General features: G+C 42.2%; 1 protein-coding gene across 2 annotated transcripts; it reads left to right on the top strand.

Moving 5' to 3' along the window:
- The first annotated feature begins 488 nt into the window (after positions 1–488).
- Positions 489–17,508, top strand: acsl5 (acyl-CoA synthetase long chain family member 5). 2 transcript variants are annotated; one of them, XM_079492559.1, is made up of 23 exons: positions 509–647; positions 1,384–1,427; positions 1,577–1,684; positions 3,564–3,729; positions 5,263–5,374; positions 5,700–5,764; positions 5,879–5,980; positions 6,523–6,622; positions 7,880–8,058; positions 9,217–9,249; positions 9,361–9,412; positions 9,876–9,949; positions 10,230–10,307; positions 10,787–10,921; positions 11,157–11,291; positions 11,872–11,967; positions 12,725–12,797; positions 13,145–13,233; positions 14,135–14,251; positions 14,850–14,993; positions 15,422–15,523; positions 15,812–15,883; positions 17,275–17,508. In XM_079492559.1, exons 4-23 carry the CDS (start codon positions 3,574–3,576, stop codon positions 17,410–17,412), a joined length of 2,052 nt encoding a protein of 683 aa, XP_079348685.1. In that variant the 5' UTR covers positions 509–647; positions 1,384–1,427; positions 1,577–1,684; positions 3,564–3,573; the 3' UTR covers positions 17,413–17,508. The 2 variants fall into 2 exon arrangements, with proteins under 2 accessions (XP_079348684.1, XP_079348685.1); XM_079492558.1 differs by lacking the exon at positions 1,384–1,427 and having other exon boundaries at positions 489–647.
- Positions 17,509–18,142: the final 634 nt, after the last annotated feature.

The following is an 18,142-nucleotide window of genomic DNA, read 5'->3' on the forward strand; positions in this document are numbered from 1 at the left end:
TCGACCATAAATCAGTCAGTTCCAAAGGTGCTTCTGCTTTAGTTTATTTTCCTTGTCAAAGACAAAGTGCACGTTTATCTCATCTCTCTATCTTTGATCTCTAACACGCACGCACGCACGCACGCACGCACGCACGCACGCACGCACGCACACACACACACACACACACACACACACACACACACACACACACACACACACACACACACACACACACACACACACACACACACACACACACACACACACACACACACACACAATTTTGCTTAGGGCTCGTACACATTATATTTTCAATGTGGGGTTCTTCAAGTAATGATAATTACTTTTCAGATTTCCACAAATATCTTTTTTTAAATAATGTTTTACATATCACAAATAAACAGGGGAAAAAAACATTTGTTTGTATGCGTGTTCAATACATCAGTGTGAGTTTACATACTGGCAGTAGTTTGCACAAATCAGATGATGCCTTTCTGCTGTGTGGAGTCCCACCTGGGTTCAGTTGAAGGTGATAACGATCACAGGTGTGCAGATGAGACATTAGAAGGTGATGCTGTGCTAAGCTGCTCTGGCTTTTCCCCTGGGGACCTCCTATCATCCTGTCCACTAACAACCTACTGCATGTATAATAATAATCACACCAGGTAATCTTTCCATGGTATTTCACACACCTCATTCGTTCAGCTTGCTATCTAACTGAAGCAGGGCTTCAGCCGAGGAACCATACGACTCCATTTTGAGTTTTTCATTATTGCAGTCAGTGTGTGACTTAAAGGAGCGCAGATTTGACACCTTGAAGTACACAAACGTGCAACTTCCATGATACGATTTGGAAACTCTGAACTTGCATAATCTGTTTTTTTTTTATTTATAGTGAAATTACTGGCTCAGTTAAATCCCATCATGCTGCCTTAGCATCTGCTTACAAACAGGCCTGCTGCAATCTACCACACCTTGCATGCCGATAACCCGGAAGAAATAAAAATGACCTTACTAACAAGACTATTTAGACCAATTTACATGACTCCAACCTGGTAGGGTAAGATGAAAACATTTGCTGTTAGTGCAGGTCCTCAATTTGACATTTTACAAATGCAATGTGTGAAGACATTTCTTCATTATGCTGCAGCTGGATATAATGTTTAGACTGTGAACACGGTGGAAAGGAGAGAGAGGCTCACCCTTTCAACCAGTAATGAAATCAAACATCCTAACATCCTGCCCGACCTCTGAAAATATCCCGATAATGTAGCCCCATGCTCATATAGCGGAACACTTTGTTGTTGAAATAGATTTTCGCATGTATTTATAAATGAATGAAAGGAAATTGCATAAATGTTGAAAATGTTCACTCATATTCCACACACTCATTGTTTACAGTGTCATCGTGGGCAGCAATCATTTGGTTGATGTGGAAATTCAGGGTAAATCAATTGCACAATACATGTTTTAATAGTTTTAACAGTTCTGTCTTGTCTGTGGCTCTGGTGGTCATGTTATCAGTGGAAATGATAGTGGCCAAAGTTCAAAGGTTGACTTGCCTGACACGACTTCCTCATTCTCCTTGTACCAGCCAGCAGACCAGGGGAAGACCATCTGCTCTGCAAACACACACACTCGTGTCACTCTGCTGGGGGACATCGGAGAGGACCACTGTGAGACCCTGACACACCACTGGCAGGTAAACAAGTGTAGTGTTGCCCTGGTAGGTTTTGTTTAAACTTCAGCCACCTGATGGAACAGAGATGACAATGAGAGCTACAGTAGCAGTTCACTTCAGCATATCATTACTAATTCTACTAGCTCCTAATCCTACTTTTTTTGTTGTTGAATCTAGAGTTGCTTGGAATTATCCTCTTTCTATCTGCAAAGTGTTGGTTTCATACAAATTTATTTGTGTTGGAGTTTAGAAGCGCTCGTTTTCAATACCTCCTGCATATATGTGCAAATTCAAAACCGGTTCTTCACAGAAAGTAGCTCATAAAATGTTTACGGTGGATTTTTACATTTTGCAGAATGCAGATAGAGGATAATTCAAGCTTTTTGTACAGCTGCAATGTTGGTGAGTTTAACGTAGTTTAATACAATCAGACTTCTGTTTCGATGGCTGTCAATGTGCTTCAAGATTCTAGATTCAAGTGTTTTGATGATGTGGCAATGTGTTATCTACTGTAGTAGGATATTGTCCTGTGCTGATGCCCTTGACGCCCTTGAAGTACTCTGAGCTTTTATTATGGTGGTTCGGCATTCACATGCACACTTGATACATTGTTGAATCAAAAATGCATGTCCTTTGTCCATCATTCATGACTAGTGATGACAAGTATTTTTAGAGATGAAGAATGCCAGCACTCATTGTATGTCCTTTTGCATGATTTTATTTACCTCTGACTGAGACTGACAAACGGACGCGTTTCGGCCTGTATGGCCTTCCTCAGCGTTTGTCAGTCTCAGTCAGAGGTAAATAAAATCATGCAAAAGGACATACAATGAGTGCTGGCATTCTTCATCTCTACTTATATCCTCGAGCCTTGCACCTATAAGGATTTTTGTTTGAACCTGGAGTGCTGCGGGTTGTCTGCTACAGGCAGTACTATTCTCTCATGACAAGTATTTTGCAAACAACTTGCAAGGCTACAGGGCTGATTAACTAGCCCTGTAGACTGGAACTAGAACCTAACTCTCCACAAAAGTATGAGGTTCCAAATGGGGCTACTGATTAACCTGATGTTGCTGAACTTGGATGTGACTTTACCACATGAACACTAGTTAATCCTATTCTGGGGTGCGCATTTGGTGAAAACAGGTCATCTGCATGTAGAACAGATATTTTCAGCGAAGAGATTTGATGTACATTGAACAAAGGAGAGGTTTGTGAGCACTATAATGTATCTCGGGCATCAGTGGAGTACTCTATCTTGGGCATCAGTGGAGTACTCTATCTTGGGCATCAGTGGAGTACTCTTATCTTGCATTGCATCTTTAAAGAGGATTATTGCACAATGAAAGCTGACTTTGACCTCACCAAGTGATGGCCGAAGAATAATATCGACAGAAGAAAAGTAAGACTTGCTGAGCCATGAGGCCCATAGGGCTTTTATTTTTACTGAAATATCGGCATGACTTTCTCTGTTTTCATGAAACGTGTGATGTAAAAACAACTTAAAGGAGCATTCAGTGATTTGGGTGATTTGGAAAAGAACCCGGTCCGCCCCGGTAACAAGATGTGCACATGCACACGCTCTACAGTGGGGGAAGTACAACAGACCAACAGCACATGCACCAAGGCCCGCCCCACTCTATCATGATTGGAGGAAGGCCCCTCTCATCCTGATTGGATGAAGGCTTTGCCACCCAAAGCCCAATCAGAAACTAGGGTTTTCTGACCCCAGGGGCTCACTGGGGACAGGGAGGAACTCCTTATATGGTCAGCACACTTTATAGTAGGGAGGATTTATCCAAAAAATAAGAAAAAATAAGTGATATTTGAATGAAGTGAAATCACTGAATATACCTTTTAAAGTCTGAATGCATCACCAAATTGGTCTTTCCCTCTGTAGACCGTGCGGCATGGAGTTGCTATTCCAGGTACTGTTCTCCCCACTGCCCACGTCAGCCATCGTCACACTGTTTGCTGTAGCAGCTGCTACCCTGGTCTACCTCAACACCAGACCCAAAGCCATCCCTTCCCCTGCTAGCCTCAGCTGTCAAACCCGGGGCATCAAGGTAACATTTTTCCCATCTTTGGCATGGTGACCAAGCTTTGTGTTCTAAAATGACCCAAATGCATAGAGATATTTATTACACAGAGTAAGTATTTTGCAAACAACTTGCAAGGCTACAGGGCTGATTAACTAGCCCTGTAGACTGGAACTAGAACCTAACTCTCCACAAAAGTGAGGTTCCAAATGGGGCTACTGATTAACCTGATGTTGCTGAACTTGGATGTGACTTTATGGTGACCAAGCTTTGTGTTCTAAAATGACTGCAACCCAAATGCATAGAGATATTTATTACACAGAGTAATCTTAAAAATAATGTAATGATTGCGACCATTTACTATGAAAATGTGCATTTCCCGATGGTCCGTCGCACCCCTCATATATGGTCATGCCTTGTGATATCACGTGACATCATCAGGGATCTCCATATATGGGCATATATGGGGACGCGACGTAGACTACTTCGACAGGGGCCCATATATGGGAATGTCAATATGGCCATATAACACCTCCATATATGGTCATGCCTCGTGAAACCACGTGACAACATGGAGACCCTTAGATCATCACGCCTCGTGACATCACACGCTCCATAAACCCGGAAATGAAGGCCCGGCCCTACCTGGGCCCTCATCAAACCCTGTATACTCAAGACACTGCCCCCGCTGCCACCCTTAGATCTCCATATATGGAGCTGACCTGTTCTGACATTCCATATGTTGATCTGACCTCATCAAACCCAATGTACACTCAAGACACGCTCCATATATGGCCAGACCTCATCAAACTCCGTACACTCAAGTCACTTCCCCCGCTGCCACCCTTAGATCTCCATATATGGAGCTGACCTGTTCTGACATTACATATGTTGATCTGACCTCATCAAACCCTGTACACTCAAGACACGCTCCATATATGGCCAGTACATCATTCATTCATTCCATATGTTGATCTGACCCCCCCATGCCAAATCACCAGCGCCTGCCCAGCAGTCTGCCATCACCCAGGCGTATGCATGACCTCGCCCTAGTCGCTTCTTGCCCTCAGGGCATCTTACTGGTTAATATATGGAAATCTTTTTAATGACATTTATTTATTTTTGTATTCAGACAGCCAGCAATGGGTTAAAACGCCCCCCCCCCCATAAAATCTCTGACACCTAGGGGCTGTGGTCTGCATTCAAAGATTTCCTACAAGCCTTGTCATTGGTCCAAAATTTCCCGATGGCAAATGACTAACCAATGCTACTTTAATAATAATAATACTAATTTGTGGTGTCATGGGCTGTTGTGTGAAAGATGCCATCAGATATTCAGATGTATCCATCCATGTATAACAAATGAGTTACTGTATACGAATGTATAACTCTAGGAATACAGAGTTGTTAAATTAAGGATGCAGATTTTACAGTGTATAAGTTGTGGAGTTGAAGAATAAGGGCGATGGAAGTCACCCAACATGCCACACTGCCCTGTAGTGAAAATGCTAGATGTACATGTACACTTTCAGAGTATTATTACATGTCCATGTTGTGTAGGATGGAGCCAGGAAGAGTGCTGTGCTGGAAGAAAACAACAACCTGCTGGCCTATTACTATGAGGATGCCAAGACCATGTATGAAGTTTTCCAGAGGGGTCTGAGGGTTTCAGGTGATTATTACTATTACAAGTAAGACGCGCGAACACAGTACGTTTTTTTTTAAGTTTTTTTTTTTAGTGTGTGTATGTGTGCGTTTTTTTTAAGTTAAGTTTTTAACTTAACTTTTTTTTTTAAGCCTAAAGATTTGTGTAGGCTTTGCCCATGTACTGCATCACCTCAAATGGCTTTTAAAAACATTAAAGTTAGCTGAAACTTTGAATTGTTATCGTTAGTCATGTTTGTTCAAACTTGCCTATACCGTGTAACACTCCGAATGTTTGATGGTGGCACTATTATCTTTGTTCTAATAACTCCCATTCCTTCTTTGTACTGTAGGTAATGGGCCATGCTTAGGCTACAGAAGCCCAGGGAAGCCATATCAGTGGTTGAAGTACAAACAGGTATAATATCAAATGAACACATTTGTGCCATTGGTAAATAATATAATTCAATATGGCAATGAGCTGCTGTTGTATTGTCAAAATGACCTTTATGCTACTATTGTCTTTCTGAAGGTGTCTGATAGGGCAGAGCATTTGGGATCAGGGCTTCTTCACAGGGGCCTGAAGCCAGACCCTGATACCTTCATTGGCATCTTTGCCCAGAATAGACCTGAGGTAAGAAGAATGGGCGATGCGAAACGCGATGGGAAGGACGGGTTGAGCCTCAGGGGGCCTCAGGCTAGAGATGACCTGTATTAGGACAAGATGACACTGCTGACAAGTTAGCCACTTCTCTCTAGTCTTATTGAAACAGACCTGAGTTACAATTGTACTTGGAACGCTGATTTTCGTCGACACCAAATCTCTTCGCCAAAAATTGTCGATCTACAAGCTCACAACACGTCGTATTGTGACGCATTGTGAGCTTGTTGGCAATAGTTGGCGACCCCTGAAGTTCAAGTGGGGTTTTTGCGAGGGGGACAGTGTCACAGCTTGTTGGGGTGCCCAGGGTATTCATCAGTGCTTCTGGAGATGACGTACATACTTCATTATGGACGTTCCACTCTCAGACAGCAATTCGGTGCGGGATTTAGACGGTGGAAAAAAGTAAACGGGACCAATCAGTTCATGGTCAAGTTCTGAAACATTTGATGTGGATAAAATAAGCCCTTTCGCACGGGGTCAAACGATCACTGACATTACGTTTTCATTCCCAGTGGATTATTGGTGAATTGGCCTGTTACACCTACTCCATGGTTGCCGTTCCCCTGTACGACACTCTGGGTCCTGAGGCTCTTGTGTTCATTATTGACCGAGGTAATTGGAGTCTCTCTATTCTTCCACTATTTTCGCCTCATTAATGGTGTTAAATACATGGCTTGGTTTAAATCTAATAATCCCTGGAGTTAGACAGGGATGTATGTTGAGCTCTGCTTTCTTTCACTTGTACTAATCCTCTTCTCACATTTCACCTTCACTTTTGCTCATTGCTGGTCTGCTTTCACAAGACAACAATTATACTATCAGTTTAGATTTTGCTGACAAACTATGACGAAACATGTTCGTCGACTACCTTTATTCACGGACGAAAACTAAATAAAAACTAAGCTATTACTAAAACTAAGACTAAATATATTGACAATTTCGTCAACAAATAAAAACTAGACTAAAACATGAGGGAGGGAATAGTGGAGAAGAAATGCAGTAGAACTAAAAGAAAGGTTAGGTTGCATGGGCTCCTGTGTTGCGCTCTGAAATGAGCAGATCTACATGTATGGTCACGTAAAATCCTTACGCCACAAAGGCCTGCAAAAATACATTTTTGTCGACAAAATCAACTGTAGATTTAGTCGGCTAACACTTTATATTTAGTCGAACAAAACTAAATGTATTTTTTATTCAATAAACTGACTGAAACGTAATCAACATTAGCTTGATCTCATGACCATAACGCCTCAGGTTAGCAATGAAAACATTGGGTTCTCTGTTCACACTACACACATTCAAAGCCACGTTAAAGCACACAGACATTTAAACAATATAGTTAAAAAGTTGTGGAATGGTTTCAACTATTATGCACGGTGCAGAATTGATGGAAAAAGCAATTCCTTCCAATAACTTACTAAACAGTACAGCGTCATATGAAAGAGTATCATTCTCTATGAAAAATAGGATAGATCAGTTCCACCAGAAGTGGGACACATTCCTTCTGTATGATAGCACTACGTAATGACAGACTACTGGCTGCCCCCCCCCCCCCCCCCCCCCCCCCTACAGTAGATCTTCGCCTGCTCACATATGTCTCTATCGAGAAGAACACAGCCTCCTTCCCCTCCCTTCCCTCCTAGTTGTGTTTTTCTTTTTTCTTTTTCTTTTCTTTTTTTGTAATGTGTCAAACCTTTTTTTATTTTATTTTTCTTCGTTTGTTTGTTCTGTATTGTTGTTACTGGTATTGTGGGTGTTGTGTTTGTGTCTGAAAAAGAAAATCCAATAAAATACTAATCACAAAAAAGAAAAAGCTATTCCACAATCACTGTCGCATGTATAATGTTGTGTCTGTGCGTGCACCTACAGCGGAGATCTCCACTGTGCTGTGTGACAAACAAAACAAGGCTGAGATGTTGCTTCAGAACCGAGAGACCGGGCAGACACCTGTACTCAAGACCATCGTCATCATGGATTCCTTTGACCCTGAGCTGGTTGATCGAGGAGCCAAGTGTGGCCTGGATATCCTGTCCTGGGCGGCTGTAGAGGTGAGGAAAATGGACCCAATGAACTTAAAGGCCGGGTTCCATTTAATGGGGGGGGTATGTTCGTATGACAAACAACGGAAATAGCTGACTACTCACAACACCTCATAATATGCCACGTTGTGAGCCTTCTTTTTGTTTATTTGTTTATTTGATGAAAGTATATTACGTTTTGACACATTTAAAAATTATGCCCAAAATAGGGATGCCAGGGTTCATGTGATTAAAATAAATTATGTAATAAAATTGTTAAATTGTGATATTATCAAACATATCGGTCTACATTTCCCAAAGTGAAACTTGTGCATTTAGTCTGACCAGAAACATACCCCAGTAGTGATAAAAATGAATGACCGAAGAGGGATAGGGAAAAAGGCAAAACAAACCCTGGTGAAAAGTACTTGTGTGTGTGTGTGGTGGTTGCTAACCAGGGCTGGAGCCAGGAACTCTTTAAGTAAGGCAACACCAATACGAGGTAGGCAGACCAGGCAGCCTGCCTTCTTCTTCTGTCTGATACGGTCAGCCTTGAATAGAGGGTATGCGCGTGACATCATCGTACCTGGAAGTTATGCGGGAACGCCCACTGAGTGGAAAAAAACTACTTTCTGGCCTTGACAGCCCATTCATCCAAACAGAAAAGTCCTGTCTGATTGCATTAAACAATGTTAAACTCACCAACATTGCAGCAGTACGAAAAGCTTGAATTATCCTCTTTCTATCTGCAAAGTTTTTGTTTCATAAAAATCCACCATAGAAACGTTATGAGCTACTTTCTGTCAAGAAATGCCTTGTATTTGATTATTTTTCTAAGTGTCAGAGTTTGGAAGTGCTTGTTTTCAATAACACGTTTTGCTGCCTCCTGCATTATGTGACATTTAGAAACGGGTGGTACGCAGGACGGTTGAGTGATTTCCAATGAGTGCTTCCAAACTCCAACACTCCATGCTGCTCAATGTTTTGCCACTCAGTCTAGATGAGGGGGGCGTGTCCTGATGGGAAAATCATGCATGTGCATACTCTCTATAGGGCAAAATGCATAGCAAATAATACACAAAAAGCCGCTCGACTGAGGGGAGCCAAAAACGTAAACAAGTGAGGCAAATGCCTTACTTTGCCTACAGTAAATCCGCGCCTGTTGCTAACGCTAACGTTGTTTTTCAGACACTGGGGAAAAACAATCTCCAAAAGCCAGTTGTAAGTATTACAAATACAAAGTGCATGTCTCTACTGCATTTACAGTATCAGATGCATGAACAGATGATCACATGGTGATATTAATGTGTTCATTCTATGTTCTCCTCTCAGCCGCCAAAGCCAGAGGACCTCAGTATCATATGCTTCACCAGTGGCACTACAGGTGATCATTTACTCCATTCTCTTGATTTTGTTTTATTACACACACACACACACACACACACACACACACACTACAATCGGGCTGTGTGTAAATTGCGTACCACACATCAATCCTATATGCATACAGAACCCATTAAGACCTGAGGCCGATTCTACAAATTTCTAAATCCAAAACAGTTTTCTGAAAAATATCAGTGCAGGTTCTCAAACTTTTTCATGTCAGGACCACGCAAAATCATATGCATCTCAAAATATGTTTGTTTCAGGGACCCCCAGAAGCATGGATTTGAGTAAAAAACATTTGCTTTAAAAATATATATTCAAAGATTTGCACAACTTTTCATAATTGGTATTATTTTTCTTCAAAAATGGCAGATCTACAAGCTCGTAGCGCACTCAACCTGACGGTATAGAGACGTGCACCCCTTACTTGTTCCTAACTCTGCCAATATGTGCTTCCCCAGGAAACCCTAAAGGAGCTATGCTGACCCATGAGAATGTGGTCTCTGATGCTGCTGGCATGATCAAAAGCTTTGAGGTACAGTATGTAGACGGCATTCATCATTCGTAACAGCGTTTTAACCACTTAAACAGTCATATCAAATATATTGATATGACTGGAGTCCTCCAGGGCTCTGTACTAAAACCCCCTCCTGATTTAGCCAAAATAGCCAAAGTACAAAATCGCAACGCGATGTTTTTACATATTTGACTATGAGCGCAAAGGTTTAAGTTGGTTATGGATAATCACAGCACTCGTGATATCAGTACATTTGTAATCAGACCTGATACTAACGAGGGCCTCTTGTTTCTCACAGATAGCTGTTGCACCAAATTCCCAAGATGTCAGCATTTCATTCCTGCCTTTGGCACACATGTTTGAGAGGGTTGTACAGGTAAATGGTGCATTTATATAGCAAAGGCGCTTTATAGAGTGTGCATTACATTCATTCACCCATTCACACAACGATGCCGGAGGAAACCATGCAAGGCACCAACCTGCACATCGGGAGCAATTGGGGGTTTAGAGTCTTGCTCAAGGACACTTCCACACTAACTCTGGGGGAGCCCGGGATTGAACTGGGAACTTTGTGGTTCCCATCCGGTCACTCTACCCCTGAGCCACTGCCGCCCTTAGGTACAATATGGAACAGGGAAGCAGATGCTTTTGGCACTTCTGACACGTGTCTGACCATGCCCTTAATTCAACTCTGTATGGGTTTGTTCAATATCAATTTGTTTATAATATATATTTCTTAATGGAGTGATTTCTTCTACAGTTCAGTGACATTCTACGTTGCAATTCTCTTGAATGAAGATCTCTTTTAAAGAATATACATTTTATAAATAAGGAAACTTTTCTGTGCTCTTTCAGGCAGTGATGTATGGTTCTGGGGCCAGAGTGGGCTTCTTCCAGGGGGACATCAGACTTTTGCCAGATGACATGAAAGCCCTACAGCCCACTATTTTCCCTGTGGTGCCTCGACTTCTCAACCGTGTCTATGACAAAGTCAGTCCCAGGAACACACTGTCTGCTAGACTAGACCATTCCAGACCATATCCAGACTCTACCTAAAGCCTGATTGATACTCTGTCATACAACTGTGTCGCATGCAGAAAATAGCTGATTTCCAAGCTCACAACACGTCACAGATGCAGGACATTGAGCGCTTGTAATCTCGGCGTGTGACATTGTTTTACGATGGAGCATAAATATATGTGAACATAGAATTGTGTCTCTATAGGTTCATAGTGGAGCCAACACACGTTTTAAGAAATGGCTGTTGAACTTTGCCGTGGAGAGGAAACTTGCAGAAGTAAGGGAAGGTGTCATCAGGCAAAACAGCATATGGGACTCGCTCATCTTCCACAAAGTCCAGGTATGCGCATGTGTCTCACAAGCATAATGTCCAAACCCTTTGGGTTGCGTACCACATGGGCTCTAAGTAACATGCAGTAACCATTTGCTGCATATTACTCCCTTTCTCTCTCCGCTGTAGCCATCCAATAAAGGCTGTGTACAAATAACCAAAAACTCACATCCGTGTGAACTGAGTGGTGCAAATCCCCCCCACTCCCCCCCGCCCCCCCACACTCTCTCCCGCCCCCCCACACTCTCTCTCTCTCTCTCTCTCTCTCTCTCTCTCTCTCTCTCTCTCTCTCTCTCTCTCTCTCTCTCTCTCTCTCTCTCTCTCTCTCTCTCTCTCTCTCTCATATTAGCTCAGGCAACAGTGCAGCACTATCTCTCTCTCTCTCCGTTTCTGGCACAACAGCGCCACTTTTGGTACTCATTGGTACTGGTGCTCATTAACGTCACACACACATAGTTGAACGTCACGGACATTGCTGTTCCTTGGAGTGGTTGCACCACTCAAAAAGACACCATACTGTATGTGTGTATGTCATGGGGGAAAGTGGCTCTCTAAATTCTTGCTTTCCTTGAACGTGTCTTGGTTGAAGGAGTCTCTAGGGGGTCGCGTGCGGGTGATGGTAACGGGAGCAGCACCCATCTCTCCAGCCGTTCTCGACTTCCTCAGGGCTTCTCTGGGTTGTCAGGTAAAGCTACAGTATCTGCAAACTTATTCTGCAAACTTCTATATTCCTACTTTGCTTTGAATGGCATATCAATAAACTATAATACTTAAAGTAAATCTTTACTATTGTAGCACATTTGTCACGATCTTGTAACTACCTCATACATAACTGGCCGTTTTCTCGTTTTCTTCTTATTGATGCCATTCTTCATTCGGTGTCCTAGATTTTACTAGTTGTCACACTATTATGAAATATCCCCTTCTTTCTGTTTGCCTCTGTTTATGTTATTATGCTCTGTAAGGTCAAGCACTTTGGTTCGACCTCATGCTATACAAATAAAGTTTGACTTGATTGAAAGGCAAGAAAGTTGCATTCTCTCCATTGGCACCAAATGTGGTTGACCATGAACTTTATGAACTCATTGTATTATAATATAAAGCATGCTGCAGCACTCCTACACACAGTCACGCAGCTACACGGTCCGCTTACCGATATACTGAAGTATTGATTGGTTCATGTTAGCCCATCACCCATGTGATTCTTTTATTTTGTATTGTTATCTTCTATTATATTCTATCGACAAATCTCTTCTATTGTATTCTATGCCTTTTTGATCCATGTTTTTCTCTATATATTTCTGTTAAGCACTTTGTGACTTGTTCTTAAAAGGTGCTATATAAATAAAGCTTTATTATTATTATTATTATTATTATTTATGTTGACATGACAACCCAGTTAGTCACCTGAGGTCAACTCTTGGTTTGATTGGTTCCATTAGATTTTCGAGGCATATGGCCAAACAGAGTGCACTGCCGGCTGTACCTGCACTATGCCTGGAGATGCCACCTCTGGTATGTATTTATAGTTCACCACAGGAAACACGGGCCCTATCTTGTGCGCCGCCTTACCCCATTATCTTTTTAGGCATTTTTCCCCGAGTTTTTAAAAACATTTAAAAACCGTGAAAACAGCCGATCTACATCGACACGTTGTGAGCTTTGTAAAATGTAAAATGTTTACAGTACTGTACGGTACAGTGGAACAGCATTGCAACTGCAATAACGGATGGTGTAAGACTTTAAATCTATCGTATATGGAGACCTAGATAGTTCCCACATGCATACCTTGCATGTGGGAACACGTGTGTTCATCACGTGTTTGCCGAGCAAAACATTTTGCTCTGATTTGATTTCCATAGGCCATGTTGGGATTCCAGTGCCATGCAATGTGGTGAAGTTAGTGGATGTTGAGGAGATGAACTACTTTGCCTCCAATGGTGAAGGAGAGGTAAGTTCAATAGCAACTGACAGTCAACAAGCTGAATTGTGCATTATCCCACAGATTATATTGCGTCCTTTGTAAGGTGGGAAGGTATGCTGCAAGCAGCACCACAACGTTGTGTTGCTTCTTGCAGCATACCTTCCCTTGTAAAGATGAAACGATTAAGTGCCTTAAAGGACTACTCTGTGAGTGCTGGTATTCTCCTTCTAAAGTGTTTCCAAGAGCTGAGATAGCTGCAGTTGTGCGTGCTTCTTCCTTTCGAAAATGTCCTTTGTAAATGACATCAGACTTAATCTTTACTCCATTTCTCTCAATGATTCAATGTATCTGTGGCGAGCACATGAATATGCCCATATACAGTGTATGGAATGGATATTATGACATGTCATTGTCAGTGCAATAGCATGGATCTGGAGGCATCCATCCCCAGGCCAGTGTGGAGATCACTCCAACTGGCCTGTGATTTCTGCTCTGTGATTTCCTCCCAGCTGGATGTGCCTGGGAGGTGACCACAAAGAATCCTTACTAGAAGCCCAAACCACCTCAACTGGCTCCTTCTGCGCAAAGGAGCAGCTGCTTTAGTCCCTTGTCCCTCACGGGTGACTGAGCGCTTCTCGCCTTATTAATCCCTATTATCCCTGGGGAAACTCATTACGTCTTTTAATTAATTAACTACATTATAATAACCTTGCGTCACAGGCACAACACATACTGTAATTGAATGCTGAGGTTGTCTTACCAACCCATCACAACACCAGGTGATTTCATTAATTAGGACACTCAAACAGGGAGGGAGGAACTAGTTGGTATCAGGTGTTGGTATCGTATCGGGCATACTTAGTTAGATGCCAGATGTTAACATTATTTTTATTTGATCATATTTTTGCTTTTTCACGGTCTCTGCTAGGTGTGTATCAAGGGCAATAATGTGTTCAAGGGGTACCTGAAAGACCCGGAGAAGACTGCAGAGGCCCTGGATAAAGATGGTTGGCTTCACACTGGGGACATTGGCAAATGGCTACCGGTAAGACCAAAAGACACCTAGCCTACAGTAACCTGCAGTACACATCCTGAGTGTACATTTTATTGAGTATAAAAGTCTACTCACACAAGTGTCCATTTTGAGTGGTGCATAATGGATAACACTTTTAGGTAACACTTGCAGATAAGGTTCATGAACTAATGACTAATGTATTAGTTAATCATGAGTTAATCATTATTTCATGAACCTTATCTGCAAGTGTTACCCACTTTTAATAGCAATGTGATTTCTAAAGGTGGCCTTACACTAGCCGATTTTTTTCAATCTGAAATCTGATAGCACCACACACTACAGGATAATCGGAGCGGGGCAGAGCAAATATCAAACATTCTTGATGTTGATCGGGCCGATCCCGATCGCGCTTTGAGCGGCCCCGAGCAGATCGATTGAGTCGGGCACCCCCCGAGCGTCAAAACATGCCCGATTATCGGCTAGTGTAAGGCCACCTTTACTCTGTCATGCATGTGTCCTAAATGTATCCATATTGCAAAACAAACGGACTGCCTACAGATGTTCCACTTAAAACTGCAAAGTTTGGATTTGTATTAATTATCAAACTTTTGTGCTCCATCCATATCAGAGTGGAGTGCTGAAGATTATTGACCGAAAGAAGAATATTTTCAAGCTGGCCCAGGGGGAGTACATAGCACCAGAGAAGATTGAAAACGTCTATATACGCAGCGAACCCATATCCCAGATGTTTGTGCATGGAGACAGTCTACAGGTACATCTAGTTCTTTAATAATGTGTACCCAGGGTGAGCATTGTTAGATAGTAGATACTGCTTTTATGACACATAGTGGCAGTAATGGCAGCAGCCAATCTGTGAGCTCACAATGCATCGCATAGCAGTTGTGAACCTGTAGATCTGTCATTTTCACTATTTTTTAATATTTGCCCAAAACAGGGATGCCGTGGTTAAGATGGCCTAATTTTTATCAAATTGTTAAATCGAGATATTATCAAAACAATTATGAAACGTTTCCGACTACATTTTTCAAAAAGGAAAGGCATGCGTTTAATTCAGTCTGAGGGGGGTGGGGGTGGGGGGGAGTTATCAAAAGCAGAGGTATGGGTTTCCCCCCTACATCCCTCACAGCTCTGCGTGATCCCTCTTTCGTCTCTCTCTGACCCCTCTGTGTGTCTCTATAGTCTAGCCTGGTAGCGATTGTGGTGCCAGATGCTGAGGTCCTTCCAAGCTTTGCTCAGAAGCTAGGCTTGAATGGCTCACTGGAGGAACTGTGCACAAACAAGGTAAGGACTCTGTCAGATGTGCTGTATCATCATCATCATACAGTAGATGCTTTGTGCTAAGCATTTGTTCATTACCTCGGCTTCCTTCCAAACTGAAAAAATATGTCTGTAAAATACCTCCCGGTAGTTTAATGTGAATACTGCTTAATTATAATGTAAATGCCAAATGGACATCAATGCACTAGTGGGACAGTTGGTTGGTGAAGTCCACCCTATAATTTGTATTTTTAGAATGTTAACTCTGTGATTATATTTTGCTGTGATCACCAAATCATCTTTCTCTTGCAGGACATGAAGAAGGCTATTCTCTCTGACATGACCAAACTGGGCAGAGAAGCAGGACTCAAGTCATTTGAGCAGGTCACCAGTTGCAAACTAATTGACTATTGTATACATAGGTCAAATTATACTATTAACTATTAACGGGCACATGCTCTACCAGATGCAAAGGAAAATTGCAGAATCTTTGCAGAATTACACAGGATAGTTACCAGAAAATTAAAGGAACAAAATAAACTAAAGAAATGTCTCCTCCTGCTGGTGGGCTAAAGCCTCACTGTACATAGCCGATCTACAAGACGATCTCAAGTAATACAAAATAAACTTTATAAAGCGCTTTTCAAAACAGAGTTACAAAGTTCTTTACAATGGAATATATAAAATTCAGTACACTAGCTTCGAGGCACTTGGTGGAATAAAACAACAATTCTAAAACGGTTAGTCCCAATACTTGATTCTGATTGGCTGGTTACCGTCACGTGACCGGTGTAAATTTCACCGATAACCCACACCTTCAATCACTATATCATTCGCACCTGATTCCGCATCTCTGTAGCTGTACTGGGGAAGGGGAGCGCTTGATTACCTTACAAACCCATGCCGTGCGGGCGTCTAAGCGCCGCCCGGCTCATATGACTGTGAATGTGTGGCTCCAGGCAGCCCCGTAAAGACATCAAGCGCTATTCTCCCGTCACATAGGCTACTTGCCGAGCAAAACAAGGAAGTGATGTGGCTCGCTCTGGTGGTGCAAAGCGTAGCTACTTTTGTGAATTTAATAGTTGTATTTAGGTTAATATTGCTATATGTTTGTAACCGTTTTAGAAAAGCAATAAGCCACTCGAGGCCCCAGCTTACCGGGTATTTTACAATGGCTGGGGGGTAGAAGACCCTCCGCTCCGCGTCGGGTCTGCCTACGCCCCCAGCCATTGTAAAATACCCGGTAACCTGAGACCTCTCGTGGCTTATTGCTTAAATCGTTACTGCAGTACACAGAAGCAATAAAATAAAACAATACCACAGTTGTAGTTAATAGTAATTAATTATAGTAGTAGTTAATAATTGACTGCGGTCCCCTTAGTTATTAGTATTTGCACAGAACCTGTATTACTAACCCTAGGGTGGAAGAAAGCATCAATACTTCCAAGTCTGGAATTCAAAATGTACTTGTAAAAGTACAAAAGTATTGGTATCAAAGGCTTGTATGATTGTAACTGTGTACAGTGTAATTTATTAATTATCATCCACTCCAAGCTGATGACAAACTATGATTATGTGAGCAATGAGCATCCATCCACACTGTGGTGTGGACTTTTTTTTTTTTTTTAACTGTATTTATAATGTATATTGTGCTTGTTGTGGACGGCCCATTACTGGGGGGGAAACATTTGACCTTCCCACATTCCGCAAACAATACAATGTCAACTTATTTGTTTCCAATGTTACCACATGGTTTTCCTCTCTCTCACCTACAGGTGAAGGCTTTGTATCTCCATCCAGAACTGTGGACCATTGAGAATGGTCTTCTAACTCCTACGCTCAAGGCCAAGAGGAATGAGCTGAAAGCACTGTTCCAGCCACAGATAGATCAACTTTACGCCACCATCCAGTAATTGGACAAACCCATGCACCACAATGGCCTTCTATTGTTGGCTTTCTGCTTTTCGACTTTGACATTAAAAACGTGATTCAATTCATTGTTCCATTTATGCAGTAGTTCTATTTTTTTAACGTTAAATTACACATATTGATATAAGTTACGATGTTGTCTTACAGGGCCTGTAGTTCTAAACAAGACACAGAATTCCTGAAAATACCTGTAGTTTGTTATTTCTTTCCCCCCCGCTTTCCTAAGACAGTCATTTGAAGGTCAAATGCAGGTCGATTGAGTCTCTGGGGCCATCAAGGCTTTGTGGGGGTGTGTAATTGATAGAAAACGAGTCCTTTTTTTTGGTGGAACTACTCATTTAATGGTTCTTCCCTGAGCACTCATGACCATCTGAAGCTGAAACTGAATTTCCAAAGGTCCCCTTCCATCAAACCGAATGGAAAGATCAATCCATGCTATTATTTTGACTTATTACATGCACTTCAAAGTGAATACCACAGTAAGGCTGTGTTCACAGTTCACACTATTTACTTCACACTAGGTGCCTTTCTGTTCGGTTCTACGGGTTCCGATGAGTCGAAGGCGATATGGGCGGCAAGCGACGGCGAGCTTCTCGTCGGGAGTCTCCTGCCGACAATTTCGCGACTGCCGACAGCCGACCGTTGGGGCAGTGTGGAGTTGGCTTATATTCAAATATTTGTGCCGCATTTTCATGATTTTTCAAAAATGGCAGA

Source organism: Electrona antarctica (genome assembly GCF_951216825.1).
Source record: "Electrona antarctica genome assembly, chromosome: 22".
Classification (NCBI taxonomy): Eukaryota; Metazoa; Chordata; class Actinopteri; order Myctophiformes; family Myctophidae; genus Electrona; species Electrona antarctica.